Source organism: Lutra lutra, chromosome 3 (assembly GCF_902655055.1).
Source record: "Lutra lutra chromosome 3, mLutLut1.2, whole genome shotgun sequence".
Taxonomy (NCBI): domain Eukaryota; kingdom Metazoa; phylum Chordata; class Mammalia; order Carnivora; family Mustelidae; genus Lutra; species Lutra lutra.
Window position 1 is genome coordinate 19,122,343 of NC_062280.1, and position 17,048 is coordinate 19,139,390.

The following is a 17,048-nucleotide window of genomic DNA, read 5'->3' on the forward strand; positions in this document are numbered from 1 at the left end:
GTTGTTATTTTAATTTTTGTTGCTGTAGTAACAACAGAAACCTCAAAATCTGTGTCTTAGAAAACAAAATTTCTTCCTCACGTTACATTTGACAGCTGCAAGCCAGCTGCCCTGTCTGTCTTCCACATGCTCCCAGCTACAGGAGGAGCACCTTTTTTGAGACATGTCATTTTTGTAGCAAAGGAAAAAAGGCAGTGTTTCTTTAAATCCTCTGCTTGATGGTGATGAACATCATGTCCACTTATGTACCACTGGCCAAAGTACAGACAAGGAGAAGCCCACTCTCAGTGGAGTGGGAACGTGTGTTCTTCCCATTGGAAAGGTGGAATAAAAAATTACGGAATTAATGCAGTCTACATCCTTATCTTACAATTTTAGAATGCAGTATTTTAATAGATTTGCTAAAGGCAAAATAATAGATGTAAATGTTAGGTGGGTTTGATGTATGAATATATAAAACCTCTGTTTAGCCAAGAAAAAGATAAAGTAGTAAAGCAAACGACAAGCTAGAAACATTTAACAAGTCAGAAGACTAATAATGAGTTAAGGATATGAATAGACAGATTCATAGATACTTGGCTTCCCATTAAGTATAGTTTATTTACATATATGTTTAACTCTAGTATACATTTAAAATAGTTACAAAATTGCTAACTTGTATACCTGTGAGAAACAAATTTACCAAATACAATACAGTATTTATGTATGGTTCTTTTTTGTTTTTTAGCCTTAAAGTACCAGTGAAAGTACTATTTTCCAAGCTGTTTAGGTCTGTTCCTCCGCCCCCCCCCCCAGAAGATTAAGATTATATCACACACTTGTAGTATGAGATATTCATCGCATCTTCATTCAATTCTGGGATTGCATGTAGTTTACTATAAAAAGTATAAAAGTTCTATAGTTCTTTTGGTATTGACAGATGTATGGTGCCATGTTTCTACCCTCACAGTGCCTTACAAAACAGTACCACCACCCTAGAATGAATCTCTTTGATACCCCATGGGTAGTCTGTTTCTGCCCCCTTTCCCGGACTCTGGAAGCACTGAACTGTTTTCTGTCCTTAAGATTTTGCCTTTTCCAGAATCTCATATAATCAGAAACATACAGTATATGTAGCCTTTAGGGTTTGGCTTCTTTAACTTAGCAAAATGCATACATGATTTATTGATAGTGTTACATGGATCAGTATTTGGTTTTATCCCTAGTATTCCATTGTACACATATCCTGTAGTTTATTTGTCTGTTAACCTTGATGTTCATCATAGTTTCCAGTTTGGGAGGATTATGAATGAAGTTACTATAAACATACACAGGAGTTAGTATGAACTTTCAGTTCACTTGAATAAATATGTAGGAGTGGGCTGGCCAGGTAGAATGGTAAGCGTATATTTAACTTTATAAGAAATGGCCAAATTGTTTTCCAGAGTGGCTGGTGTTACAATTTATGTTTTACATTTAGGTCTGTGATCCCTTTTGAGTTAACTTTTATATAAGATGTGAGGTGTGTCATGGTTCATATTTTTTGTGTATGGATATATATTTGCTTCAGCATATTTGTTAAAAAGATTATCCTTTATTGAATTGCCATTGCACTTTTGTCGAAAATCATTGAACCGTATTTGTGTGCGTATGTTTCTGGCTAGCTTGTTTCATGGGTCTTTGTGTTTATCCTTTAGCCAATCCTATGCTGTCTTGATTACGGTAGCATCTTAGTAAGCTTTAAATTTGATAGTGTGAGTCCTCCAACTTTGCTCTTTTGCAAAATTGTTTTGGCTGTTCTGGTTCCTTTGCATTTTCATATGAATTTTAGAATTGGTTTGTTGATGTTTATAAGAAAGTTTTCTGGGATTTTGATTAGGGTTTTGTTGAGTTTATAAATCAAATTGAGGAGAATTAATATCTTAAAAGAATATTGAGTATCCCATTCTGGAAACACAATGTTCTTTCCATTTTTTAGCATATAGATTGCGTACATTTTTTTGTTAGATTTATATCTAAACACTTGGGCTTTTGGTTGTGGTTTTCTTGGGTGGTGGGGGGACTATTTAATAGGGATTTCATTCCTAATATTGAGAATTTGTGGCCTTTCTCTCACTTAGTCTGGCTAGAAGTTTAAAAATTATTTAAAACAGACTGTGTGGATTTGACCCATGGGTCATAGATGGCTAAACCTTGTCTAACCCACGTAAAAGACCAAACAAAAAACCAAGACCTAACTATATGCTATTTATAAGAATCTCATTTCAAATATCAAGCATAGATAAATTAGAAGGAAGGGAGTAGAAAAGGATAGAGCATGCAGATAGCAATCAAAAGGAAGCTGGAACGTTGTCGGGGATTAAAAAAAAAAGGACAATATGTAAAGATAAAAGGATTGTTTCTCTAAAAAAACATAGTAATTTTACATGTATATGCTCCTAACAGAGCTTTTACATAAATGAGGCCAAATATGATGAAACTAAACAGAGAATTGAATAGTTGAAAACTTCAGGGCAACCCTCGCAGGTCCCCTCCCTCTTCGGGAGCTTTGTACTATCATTTCACCATTGCTCAGTAAACCTTGCTTTGCTGCCCACCAAAAAGAGAAAACTTCATTCTTGTCTGAATGATGAAAGAAGATAAAGACAACCTGAATGACAATCAACCAACTCTACCTATTTGGCATTTTAATGACACTTGTTAATTTAAGAGAATAGAAATACTAGAATATGCTCTTGGCCCATAAGGCATCCAGGAAAATCCCCAATTGTGTGGAAATTAAGAATCAAACAAACATTTCTAAGTCTATAGGTCAAAAAGGATGTTTCAAAGGAAGTATCTTTAACTAAGTGCAAATTGAAATACGACAGAAATTTGTGGGAGTTCAATCAGTGCTTAGAGGGAAATTTATACCATTAAATACTTAATGTTAGAAACAAAGTCTTAAATCAGTCATCTATGTCAGGGGTTAGCAAACTATACCTCATTGTCTGTTTTTTTTATAAATAAAGTTTTACTGGAACATAGCCGTGCTCATTCAGTTATGTGTTATCTAAGGCTGCTTTCATGCTACAATAGCAGTAGTTGAGACAGAGCCCATTTGGCCTGAGAAGCCAAAAATATTTACCAAAAACAAGTTTGCCAACCTAACTTCCATCTTAAGAAACTAGAAAAAGAAGAGCAAATTAAAATTAATGAAACTGTGGGAGTGTGGGGGCTCAGTTGGTTGAGTGTCTGCCTTCAGCTCGGGTCATAATCCCAGGGTTCTGGGGTCAGGTCCCACATCGGGCTCCCTAGTCAGTGGGGAGCCTGCTGCTCCCTTGCCCTCTGCCTGCCACTCCCCCACCTTTTCTCTCTGTCAAATAAATAAAATCTTTTAAAAATAAATAAAATCAATAAAACTGAAAAGAGAAAATTAATAGAGGAAAATCAGTGTAACAAAAGCCTGTTGTTTTTTGTTTGTTTCTTAAAGTATAATTGATAAACTTTGAAGGTAAAAGAGAAAAAAATCAGGTAGTTTAGAATTATGGAGGTTGCTGAAAATGAGAGAATAAGAATCATATAGAGGCAAAGAACTAGTTCAGTGAATGGAGGAGGATGTTGGGACACATTATGTGAAAGAACTTTTTTCTAAAAATATGCCTATCACATCAAGTGCAGAATTTATAAGCCATCTGTTTGCATGAATGCTTAAAATCATAAAATCCTATTTCTGTACTGGAAGAAACATCAGTGGTCAATTTAATCTTCACACCATGTTGTCAGACCGATCCGCTGGGAGAATCCTTTCATTTTCTTCTTCTTTTTTAATATATATCTAAAAATTTTTGAGAAGCTTTAAGTAGCATTCTCCAAGCTAAGGATTTCTTTAAAATTTTTATTTAAAGTTCATTTGTATTCTGTATTCCACTCCAAAATATAATAATGCTTTTTTAAATATGAAAATGCTTGCCACCCCTCTGACCCATTAATCAGAATTGGTGCTTTAGAATGACATGGCAGGTTTATTCCCTGATTTTGCATACTCCTTAATACAAACCTAACGGTCCTAGTTGGAGACATCTTGATTAGTCCTTTAAAAAAAAAATAAATAAATAAATAAATAAACAGATAAAGAAATAGTTCTTCCCTGGTACCTGTTGGAAACTATACAACTAGTTAGTTTCATAGCCAGGATCTGAACCCAAGATTTCTGATCCTCAGTTTAGAAAGAAGTCTTGCTATTCTATCAAGAATAGCAAGATATCTATCAAGATATCTATTAATATCTACTATATTAAATTTGTATCCAAGTTGTTTATTTTAAACTGTGAGCATCATTCTGCAAGACAGTATTTGAAATTTATTTGGTGTTCCTCCAAAAAGGTATTGTATACCCATAATGAGCTTGGCATTTGCTAGTTGGAATTCCTCTTTGGAGAGAGTCTCAATTTACATTAAGTATACTGAAAGGATCAAAGGTGTTAACATTAAAGAAATAATTATCTTAATCCAGTGTTCCTTTTTTTTTTTCCTTTTTGCTTTTGAGAAACCTAAGCTTTAGCAACACTATAGTATACTAACTTTGCTAGAGCAAAATTAGAAGATACTAACCTATGGGATCATATTAGTTTAACTTTTTGGAAACTAGCATATAGTTAGATAGATACTGCATTCATATGAGCACTTGTGAACTCTAAATTCTCAACTGATGGGGGAGAAAGCAAGGAAAACAAGATAACAGCCCTGGATAGAAGTAGATTTGTCAGTGTATACATACATCCTACAGACTCTCTGTATTGTTAGATTTCACCACATACAGAACATCCAGATTAACCTCAGAATCATTCCCACCTGTGATCCTTTACATCACTCGTGGCCTTATCGCACTTCTGGGCTTGTTGTCTTCACTGTGCATGAGAATGTTTGGCCATTTTAAGTCCTCCCCCCCCCCCCCCCAAATTTTCACCAGTGGTACAGTGATGCAGTGGATCCTATATCGTCCATATATGTCATGGATGATACAACATTAGGTGCAGCTTTTTTTTATTCCAAAAGTCAGCTTGCTCCTTTTTTCTGACTCAGAAGGCTGTATGGGGATGAAGACATTAATGAAGGTATTAGAGTTATCTAGAAATAATTACAGCAGACACATACATAGCATTTACAAAATGCCAGCCACTATTTCATACACTTTTTATATATTAATTCCTTTAATCCTCATAAAATTTTTAAGGTAGATAGTATTTTCTCTATTTTACAGTCAGGAAACTAAGGTCATGTAATTGCCTTAATTTGCCTATGGTCATATAATTGGTAGGAGGTAACCATTTAAACCTAAGAACCTGACACTGAAGTTACTACTCCTAGTGCTGGGCTGTATTGCCACTATTGTAAATGAGTGATTGTAAGTTGCTGCTTTTTTCTATTTTTTAAAGACTTAGAACCTTTTTCTTTCAACTCTTATGTCCACTCAGGAATAAGGACCTACCTTATGCCAGGCCCTTGGCTAGTGACTGAGGATATAATATGCAATCCTTATTCCATAGAGCTTAAAAAATTTACCAGTTTGGACTTCCTGGCTCACTAAAAATATTTTTTATTCTTAATCTGCTAGATTTTTAATAATAGTTTAATAGTTTTTAATTGTGGTATAAAACTTAAAATTTGTCATCTTAACCAGTTTTAAATATACAGTTCAGTAGTGTGAAGTATATTCATACTGTTGTGCAACAGATCTCCAGAACTTTTTTTTACCTAGCGAACCTGAAACTCTATTAAAAACAAATTCCCTCATTTTCCTCTTCTGTGAGTCCTTGGCAATCACCATTCTCCTTTCTGTTCTTATGAGTTTGACTACTTTGGATACTTCATATAAGTGAAATCATACAATTGTCTTTTTGTGGCAGGCTTATTTTGCTTATTAGCATTTTGTTCTCAAGGTTCATCTATGTTGTAGCATTTGGTGGGATTTCCTTCTTTTTTAAGGCTGAATAATATTCCATTGTATTGTTGGCTATTGTGGATAATGCTATTATGAACATAGGCATGCCCATATCTCTTCAATATCCATTCTGTGTTGTTTGGCTATATATCTAAAGGTTGGATTGCTGGATTATAGGGTAATTCTGTTTTTAATTTTTTAAGGAATTGCTATAGTGTTTTCTGTAGTGGCTGGGCCATTTTACAACCCACGGACAGTGCACAGGGTTCACATTTCTTCACGTCCTGGTCAACACTTATTTTCTCTCTGGGTTTGGAGAGGGGTTGTTTTTTGTTTTATTTTGTGTAAATATAGTAGCCATCCTAAAGGGTGTGAAGTGATACCTCGTCGTGGCTTTGATTTGCATTTCTCTAGTAATTAGATTGGTGTTGAGCATCTTTTTATATGCTTGTTAGCTATTTGTACATCTTTGGAGAGATGTCTGTTCAGGTCCTTTCTCATTCTTTAATCAAGTTATTTTGTTAAGTTGTAAAAGTTCTTTATATGTCCTAGATATTAAGTCCCTATTAGATAGATGATTTGCAGGTATTTTCTCCCATTTCATGGGTTGCCTTTTCACCCTATCGATTATGTCTCCTTTCATGCACAGAAGTTTTTAAGTTTGATGTCCCCCATTTGTTTATTTTTGTTTGTTGTCTGCTTTTGGTGGCATAGCAAGAAATCACTGCCAACCCAATGTCTTGAAGCTTTTCCCCTGTTTTCTTCTGAAGTTTTATAGTTTTAGGTCTTATATTTAGTTCTTTAATCTATTTTCAATTAGTTTTTGTATATGGTATAAGGTAAGGATCCAACTTCATTCTTTTTGTATGTGGATATACAGTTTTCTCAACATCACTTGTGGAAGAGACCCATGTTAGGCTTTTTTTTAATACCCTGAAATGATGAGTTTATGAGATTTTTGTATTTGACTTAGGATGTTTTTCACACTGACATTTAGCCTTAATATTTTCTTAGTTATTGATAGAACTTCAAGTTTTATAGGTGTGATACAGAACATATCAATAAACAGTGATATACTTTTAAATTTTAAGTGATCATTCAGCCCTTTGTGTTGTTCATGGGGTTTTCACATTTGGATTTTTTTTTTTTTTTAATTTATTTTTTTCAGTGTTCCAAAATTCATTGTTTATGCACCACACCCAATGCTCCATGCAATACATGATCTCCGTAATACCCACCACCCTCTTCCCCTCCAAAACCCTCAGTTTGTTTCTCAGAGTCCACAGTCTCTCATGGTTTGTCTCCCCCACCGATTTCCCCAACTCACTTCTCCTCTCCATCTCCCAGTGTCCTCTGTGTCAGACTTATATGGTATGTTTAATTAAAATTTTATATGAGGACATCTCCAAAGCATTCTGTATAGTTTTTTCAAATGCTTAATCTTTAATATATTAAAATACGTGTTGCTTTGAACTAAATATTTGAAAGTACTCTAGCCCAAAATAAATGATATATAAATAAATGTTGCATAATTTCTCCTGTCCTTTTTTGCTCATAGGGAAGCAGCACGAGAGTGTCGTAGAAAGAAGAAAGAATATGTGAAATGTTTAGAAAACAGAGTGGCAGTGCTTGAAAACCAAAATAAGACACTCATTGAGGAGCTAAAAGCACTTAAGGACCTTTACTGCCACAAATCAGATTAATTTGGGATTTAAATTTCACCTGTTACGGTGGAAAAGGACTGGCTTGGCCACAACCAGAAAGACGAAATAAACATTTTATTTTCTAAACATTTCTTTTTTTCTATTCGCAAAACTGCCTGAAAGCAACTACAGAATTTCATTCATTTGTGCTTTTGCATTAAACTGTGAATGTTCCAACACCTGCCTCCACTTCTCCCCTCAAGAAATTTTCAGCACCAGGAATCATGAAGAGACTTCTGCTTTTCATCCCCCTCCCTCTTCAAGAAGTAATAATTTGTTTACTTGTAAATTGATGGGGGAAATGAGGAAAAGAAAACCTTTTTTAAAATGATTTCAAGGTTTGTGCTGAGCTCCTTGATTGCCTTAGGGACAGAATTACCCCAGCCTCTTGAGCTGAAGTAATGTGTGGGCCGCATGCATAAAGTAAGTAAGGTGCAATGAAGAAGTGTTGATTGCCAAATTGACATGTTTTCACATTTTCATTGTGAATTATGTAAAATTGTTAAGAGATATACCCTCTAAAAAAGAATTTTAGTATGGTGTTGAAGAAATTAATGAATTCGGAGTGCTTTCTATGTACATTCTCTTCTTCAATACTGAAAACTTGTCCTTGGTTCTTAAAAACATTGTGTATTAATGACAGCTCTTCCATAGGACAGTTGTTGCTTCTTAATTCAGTTCTGTGTGTGTTCAGCATTTTTGAATACATTAAAAGAAGTAACCAACTGAATGAAAAAGCATGGTATTTGAATTTTAAATTGAAGTAAAAGTACAAAGCTTGTTTTAGTTAGTACCAAATTCTTATTAGTAAAAAGATGCTCATTAGTAAACCAGCCCCTTGAGTTATATAACAAGGTTTTTAAATAAATGTTTTTGTCATCGCCTTAAAAAAATATTTATGTCACTCATTTACTTAAAGATACTTCTAATTAAACTGTTCCCATTTGCACTTACAGTATACCACCAACAGGAAAGCCTTCAAGATGTTAAATAAAACAAAATGATATATTTGTTTATAAAATGCTATGTGTTGTAGAAAAATACTGATTTGAAATCTTTTCCATTATTAACATACTTTAACAGAGTATCTCTAGTGAATTTTTTAATGAAAGGAGTTGTAAGGTATAGTTATAAAAAGTACAGGATTAGATGTACACAAGGAAAGTTATTTTCTTCAGAGATATTTGAATGACTGCTGTACTACAATATTTGGATTGTCACTCTTGCAAAACATTTTTTTGGTTTGTTTTCTCCTAAAAAGGACAGTTTTGCTTTAGTTTTCCAATATGCTATATAGCCTTTGTCGTTCTACAAAGGAGCTACCTGTTTGAACCCCTGACTATAACAGTCTGTATTTATATGTATCATACATTGTTTCCAGTACTACTTCTAATTATTAATTACTCATCTTATTCACTAAGCTTGATAAATCTAAGTTACCCTTTAAGAGAAAGATAGGACTAAGGTGGATTTTAAAAATTGGAGACTGACATAATGTTAGATATAATTTCTCATTTAAGAAGGTTATTCCTTTTAAAAGAAGAGTATAGAAAATTGATGTTTTATATTTAGTCGTGAGGGTTTTTTTTAAACATTAAGTTTATTAATATGTTAACAAAATATGCATTTGGGTGTTAATCGGGTCCATTTTGAAAAATAAGGCTTTTAATTAATACTTATATATGGTATATTTTTGTTTGTAACAAACCATTGTCTTTTTTCAAGGATGAACAGAGTTTATGAAGGAGCATCATTCTAAGAATTGAGTGATGTAGTCTTATATTTGGACAATTCACCAGATTCTCAAGAAGGCTTTCAAACGACTGTAAAGTTTGATGTTTATCCTGCTGAGCTAATGGGGAAAGTTGTAGCATAAAAATTATTTGTATATCAGCATAGATCTCTCATTTTCCAAAACTTCAACAGAAAGTAAGCAAAATCACAAATCTGTTCACAAACTAGAATTCTTAATGAGTCGAAATGTTTTGAATGTCATAAACTTTATAAATGAAAATTGCCTAGGATTTAGCAAGTTGTTATTCTCTAAACCGTTTTCCAAAAGTTGAGGCATTCTGTTTAATTAGAAATTTGGTGGTCCTCTTAGTCCCTGATAAATCAAGGCAGTCACATCCGTATGAGCTGGTTGAATTTATAAGTTTTTATAAATACCAGGTCCTTTGTACCTTGAGGATGATTGCACTGGTTTGAAGTCAGTTACTTCATGGTGAGGTAAGAAATGTATTCTGTTGCTAAATCTGTTTTAGACCCTTAAAGAGACTTGAAGATATTTCAGTTTATACAGATAAGCATCTTTTATGCAACTTTTTTTTTAACAAGAATTGGAAAAAAGGTGTTTGTTTTTAAGCATGCAACGTTGAGAATCTTTATTAAGAAAATGACATAATAAAAAAAAAATCTTGTAGCCGAGAACATATATGGGCCACATTACCAGTAATGTTTTTTCATATTGGCCAAAAGGGAATGAAAACATCATAGGAATCTGTACATACGCTACTGATTTGCCTAGAAAATAGCAAGTTTGATATCGCTTACTTTGCAAATATAGGGCCATGTGGCACTTTTATCTATAGGACAGATTAACTCTAATAAAAATGAAGTGGGAGGGGTTTATTTTTGATATATTACTCTCATGAGTTTTCAAGCTTTGATAGTGTTTAACTGAAAAGTGGTTTAGAAAGGGCTAGATCCAATGTGTTCACATTATTAAAAAATTGATATCAGATATAATTTTAATTTCATTCTTTTCAAACTCAAGTACCATATTGGCAACCATCATATTGTCATAGGTGCTCTGTTCATTTAGATACTATTGGGGGGGGGTGGCATTTGTATAATATATGTGTAAATATATATAAATACATACAGTATATAATCTGAAGCTCTGAGAGCTCTTAAGTCAGGAATGCTGAGTATTATAGTATATTGAGGTCAGATGAAATTTTACATTTTTGTGTGTTCTGTTGCATCCCTTTTGGTAGTTTCTTGGACTGCATTACTTCAGCACTCATGATTGATTTTTGTCTTCTAATTTTCTTCCAAGTTTTTCCTTTTTTTTTTTTTTTATTGTTTTCTTTGGCTGGATACTTTTACATATGTTACTAGTCACTTGAAAACTCCCCTGCCCCCCTCCAAGTATTTGATTTTTATGCTTTGTCTCTGGCAGCTATAACAGTGGTAACAACATTTTGAAGATAGCTTCTGAAAGGTACCACTGATTTTTCAAAACTCATCCTGGGGGAGGAATTTTGTTATTTTCATTTGAGCAGGGATTTTGTCAGAAAATGTGTTTTTGATGGTAGGTCAGCAGCAGCGCTAGTGTCTGAAAGCACACACCAGTGGGGCAGGCTGTGTGATCAGAGGTCATCTGGCTGAAGTTTCTCTCGGTCTCTCAGGCCTCATCCCTACTGTCATTTTGACCATGTGGGGTGACATGTGGAATCATACAAAGGCTTAGGAAGAAACAAGTTTGTTTAAACCAGGATGCTTTTACTTACTTGAAGTGACTTCAATCTAGATTTCTTTACATTTTTTTAAAATGTACTTAATTTTGTGATCTGCTACAGTCAGCTACTAGCATAAATTGGTCTCTTTATTTTGAAGATCAAAAAGGCTGCTTCATTTTGCAGGATTAAATAAGGCTAATATGGTAAAGTTAATTAAAGTGGGTTTTAAGAACAGTAGTTACACGCCTTTTCAGTTATTTCAGGAGGCTTTATTTTGTTGCCTTTGTGGCTCTGAAAACTTTTGGTATATTGTTTCCCATTGACCTAATACAAAACTTGTATATTTATTTGGATTATATTTACATTGTATTCTTTGTAAATGTTTGGTGTAACTTGCACTTTTAAAAATGACCCAGTTGGGTATTAGCAACTTGAGAAGTTCCCTCATCAATTAATTGTCAACTGACTTATGTCTTTCTCCTCTTTTCAAATCATGTGACTTTTTAAAATGGAAACTTTTCATTAAAATATTTTAGCACCTAAAGGCTAGTCTTATAAATAGCTATAAAGGAAAAATAACAGGAAATTAGATTTGCCTGGCCCAGTTAGTTAAAAGATGATTTTGGATCCAATGTTGCGCTTTTTCATCATGGATAAAGATAGAAGGAAAAGCAACTCGATTGAATAGATGGTAATTTCCAATATTGATGTTGTCTATAGGATGCCAAGATATCCATGAATTTGTCCAGAACAGTAAAATATTTTTCAAGGTAATTACTATCATGATGGAGACCATGTGTAATCATTTGACAAAGGTTTTTTCACTTTAAATTGGCTTTCTTAACATCAAAGAAATGCTGCCTAAATTTGACTGATGTCAGGTGAGACAGGAGAAAGTGCTGTGTGCTTTAGCAAGCCTGTAGGTGAAGAGTTGGGGGATATGTTTGCTCACTCAATCGTACAAAGCACAACTAGAACTTTTGTTGAATGGTTTGCATACATCTTGAATACTTTTAATATTGATATGTTGACTTTTTTAAGTTGACTGCACAGTCACTGTATGTACTGGGAACTGGTTTCCTTGACTTTCTCAAATCCATGGCTAGGAGAGGCACTAATCCCTGAGGGGTTGAACATATCATGAAGCTGAGTCAGTATGGAAGAATTTCAAATAAATCAAACAGGGTGCTGAAGTTCCATCTGTCTCATATGCTTCTGATAAGTTCTTACTGATTAGTGAATGTAGCTTAAGCCTTTGTATGTGTCCTCAGGGGGCAGACAAACTTTAAGAGGGACCAGATAACGTCTGAATGGAGGGATTATATTTCAGGTGTTTTAGCTTGAAATTTATTTTTTAAAAAAATAAAAATAGAAAAAAAAAATAGAACAAAGCCTGTGAAGCAAGATGATATTATAAACAGGCAGAGTTGTTTAGCACAGAGGGAAGATATCGACCTGTCTGCATTCTGGTACTGTGGGTGCAGGTCCTAGCTGGGCATAACATGATCCATTTTTAATTATTCTCACCAGCAAGTAAAAGAAAAATGAACAATCTGTGGGAAATGTCTTTGAAAAGGGTCAAAGAGTAGGAAATTTAGATTTACCTACTTTACACAGGCATTATATGATACTTGCCTACACAAGTATGGCATTTCCAAGCTTCTGTCTGAGGAGCATCTCAGAAATGTGAGAGTAAATCTGAGATAGTTTAAAAATTGGTAGGGAAGGAAGAAAATCCCTGCAGGTAATAATCTTATGTTAGTTGGCCAAGTGAAATGCTCTATCATTGTGTTTGGGAGGTTTTATTTTCTTATGTTTTTAAAATTGAATTGGTAAATGCTTTATAGACGTATTTTTATCCAGGTGCCACTCCAATTTGTGTATGTAATAAAATTATTTATATTAAAAGTGGGAAATAATTGTCAACATTGTTCTGTGAGTATGGATTTATTAGGGGTGGCAAAGAAGAGTGCTAGTTAGCAGTTTTCCATGTAGAGTTGTCCCTAACTGATTTGTCCACATGTCAGTTGTCATCCCCACCCACAGAAGGAATGATTTCTAACCTAGATGTATCACTTGAAACTTTTTAGAAACAAAATAATCAGGGAAGTTTCTAGAGAGAAAGATGCTTTTTGTTTTTGTTTTAATTTTTCCTTGAGGATTGGGGTAAAGAATACCTCCCCCACAAAACTATCAGCACAAAACAGGGTATTGATTTTTAACTCTGATGTTGCTATTGGAGTTGAATACTAAATAAATAACTACAATGAGGGAAATACATTTCTAATAAAATTCCCTACATTCTAGAAACATCCCTGTTTTAATTTTTTTAACCTAAATCTTTTTGTGCTCTGTGTAAAGAGAGAAAATGTACTGAGTTATAATGCATTTTATTAACACTATGTACATATTAGCTGCTTTGTGTTCAGAATGGTAGCAATTGCTTTGTATATTAAAGTGATCCTTGTGAATTTGTGAAATATTGTCATAAAGTGCTTTTTTCTTACTGTAATCTTTGTGGTATCAACTGTCATAATGCCCTTTTTACACACATTTATGTGCAGTCACATAAACATGCTTTTAAAAACTCTGTAAGTCTCTTTTTTGGGGATGGGATCTCTATATTTTATTTTTTGTCAGTAGTGTTAAGTTATATTTTCTTGAACTTAGGTTTATTACTTTTGTTAAGTGAGCAAATTTTATGTTGGAATATTTCACAAGCTTGTTGCACAGCAACAAAACTAATGTGAGCAACAAGAACATATCTTCAGTTATTTACTTTTACTGTATTCCTCATTTTTATCACAAGATTTCTTTGTTCAGTAAGATTGAACAGGTGCCTATTTGAAGATTTGGAGATATTACCACCCTATTGAGAAAACCAGTGGGAGACAAACGAGGAGCTGTCTCCAGTGTCATAAAATACATGTTTGCATTGGAAGAAAAATAAGAATAGATAACTTCTCAGGTCCCTTTGTAATTCTAAAGTTCTGTGATCATATAAAATGGAAGGAAATGGGAGAGGGTGTGGTTAATCTGCTCTTTGCTTAAAGCATAATAAAAGATTCTCCTATTGATTCAATTTCTGAAAATAAGCAGTTGCCTTTATTCTAAACTTTTTTTTAAAAAATTACCATGACGTGTTTATGAAGCTTGTTATATAAATTTTATTCTTTTTCTACAGAGCGTGACCATGTAAGTTATTCTGCAGACATTTTTAAGAGTAAAAGGGTGATACTAATTAATAGGGACAAAAGGGGTAAACCAGGATTGTGCTGAGTAAATCAGGACATATGGTCATCCTACTTGTAACCCATGTTGTTCAGGTGCTTGGGCCTCCAATAAAACCATACAGTACCTTAGAATACCCATCTTCTCTTTATCCATACCTTTGTTGTCTTTTATTTCACAAATACTTGAAGACACACTTCTGGGCAATAAGAAGTCCCTGTCCTCAAGAAGCTGAGACCAGCCAAAGAAACCTTTCTAAAACATTTATACAGTTTCAACTCTGTGCTACAGACTCCGATTTGTCATCTCTACTCAGATTGCAAAACTGAGGTCCAAAACAGAACTTCTGATTTCTCCTCTAAATCTGTTCATTCTTCAGCTGGTTTTTTCCATCTTATTAAAGATGCCACTGTTCCACTCAACTGCTTAAGGCAAAAGCCCAGAATCCCCATTAGCCTTCCATTCTCCACATCGTTCTTGGGCACACTGACCAAATTTGGGGCTTAGAATTCTCATGAAGGCCTAACAAGTGAAGAGGAGAGGTCTATCTAGGCGCTTGAATGCTACTTTTGTTTTTAATTGAGCTGCAATTCATGTAACAAAATGGACCATTTTTTTAAGTTAACAGTTCAGTGGTATTTAGTGCCTTCGCAATGTGCTACCGCCCCTGTATATCCAGTTCCAACACATCACTGCCAAAATCCTGTACCTATTAAAGAGTTACTCCATTTTCCTCTTCCTCAAGCCCCTGGCAGCCACCAATCTGCTGTTTCTATAGTTACCTGTTCTGAATATTTCATGTAAATAGAACCATATGTGACCTTTTGTGTCTGGCTTCTTTCACTTAGCATGTTTTTTAATTTCCTCCACACTAGTTCTTACCATTACTTCATTCCTCTTTATGGCTGAGTAATAATCCATTATGTGAGCCACAGTTTATCCAGTCATCCATTGATGGACACTGGGTATTTTCATTTTTTGGCTATTGTGTATAGTGCTGCTACTAACACTCATGTGCAAGTATTTGAGTCCCGTTTTCAGTTCTGTTGGAGAGCTACCTAGGAGTGGAATTGCTGGGCCATATGGCAACTCTGTGTTTACTTTCTGAGGAACTGCCAGATTTCTCCTGAGCTGCCGCACCACTTCACACTCCTCCGAGAGATGTACGAGGGTCCCAATTTCTCCATGCCCTGGCCAACGTTTGTTCTTTGTTTTTGTTTTAATTATGCCTATCCTTATGGGTGTGAAGAGGTATCTCGTGGTTTTGATTTGCAGCTCTTTAATGATGTGGGGAATCATTTCATGGGTCTGTTGGTTATTTGTAAATCTTACTTGGAGAAATGTCTGTTCAAGTCTTTTGCTCATTTTTTAATGGTGTTTTTTGTTGTTGAGTTTTAGGAGTTCCTTACATATTTTTGGATACTAGACTCTTATCAGGTAATGTGATTTGCAGTTATTTCTCCCATTTTCTTAAGTTTCCTTTTCACTTTCTTGATAATGTTCTCATTTTTTTTCACTTCACATTTGGAAGAAACTACAAATGGGGAAGCAGTACAAAGCAGTTTCTTGTGTATCCTTTTAGTGACAATCTGTGCGTGCACATGCAAATGCAATGTCTATTCTCTCCTCCTCTCCCTTTTACATAAATGGTACTTGTTCACTGAATGTGTCTTGTCAGTTCTATTTCAGTATGTGTACATCTGCCTCAGTCTTGCTAATTGGTGTGCACTGTCCTACTGTACAGATATCTCATAGTTTATTTAGTAAGGACCCTCTTGTGCACACTTGGGTTGTGACTTTTGACTGTTACAGATACACACAAGTTAGTATAAATACAAGCTAGTTTATCTTTAGGATAGATATCAAGAAGTGGAAATTGTCATTTATTAAGTATGGTTTTATTCATATTTGGAGGTTGCTTCCGAAGCATTAAGAATCTGCTAAATTAATAAAAAATATGTTGGTTAGTATTTTTTTTTAAAGATTTTATTTATTTATTTGACAGACAGAGATAACAAGTAGGCAGAGAGGCAGGCAGAGAGAGAGGAGGAAGCAGGCTCCCTGCCGAGCAGAGAGCCCGATGCAGGGCTCGATCCCAGGACCCTGGGATCATGACCTGAACCGAAGGCAGAGGCCTTAACCCACTGAGCCATCCAGGCACCCCTGGTTAGTATTTTTTAATGTCAAACTTTATATATAGTGTATGTGATTTTCTTTTTTTTTTTTTTAGGAGTTAAGAATAGCAGAACCAGCCTTAACACAAGGCTCTGTAGTGGGTAGGCCTTTTCACGCCTCTTTCACAGGGTTTTCCCTTCTAATCTTCCTCAGAAGCAGTTGTTCTTAGCTAGAAAAGAGTTTCTCATCATGCTGGCTTTTCTAGTGTTAAATTTTAACACTTTGCTGGTTGTGGAAAGAAAAGCATAACATGACTTAGGAGTGGAAAGAAACTTCTGAGCTAACAAATCCTGTTTTTAAAGTGACAAAAAAGAACTGAGAAGAAATCTGCCCTGATTTCATGCAGTGCTTGTCTGTCCAGAGAAACAAAGCCTCTTGTTTCCCAGAACAAGGTTCTCCATGCTCACAACAGTGTCTTGCCTCATTCTTGTTAAAGACCTTGAAAATGCCACTACATCTGCCTAGGTAGTGGTTCTGGGGTAGCAGCAGAACTGTGACCACATCTCTGACGCTAAAATAAATCACATGACTATTTCACCAACTACGATGTCAAGCCCTATGTCTAGGGCCTCT

General features: G+C 34.8%; 1 protein-coding gene across 4 annotated transcripts in view; it reads left to right on the forward strand.

The window, feature by feature from the left end:
* The window catches only part of CREB1 (cAMP responsive element binding protein 1), a 62,305-nt gene extending 48,646 nt beyond the window's left edge, over positions 1–13,659 (forward strand). For 3 of the 4 annotated variants that reach the window (XM_047720874.1, XM_047720873.1, XM_047720875.1), the window contains one exon: positions 7,461–13,659. In XM_047720874.1, the coding sequence (XP_047576830.1) occupies positions 7,461–7,605 (145 nt within the window). In that variant the 3' untranslated portion in view covers positions 7,606–13,659. The remainder of the gene's footprint in view (positions 1–7,460) is intronic. The other variant, XR_007125773.1, reaches the window with a different exon arrangement.
* The last annotated feature ends 3,389 nt before the right edge of the window (positions 13,660–17,048 follow it).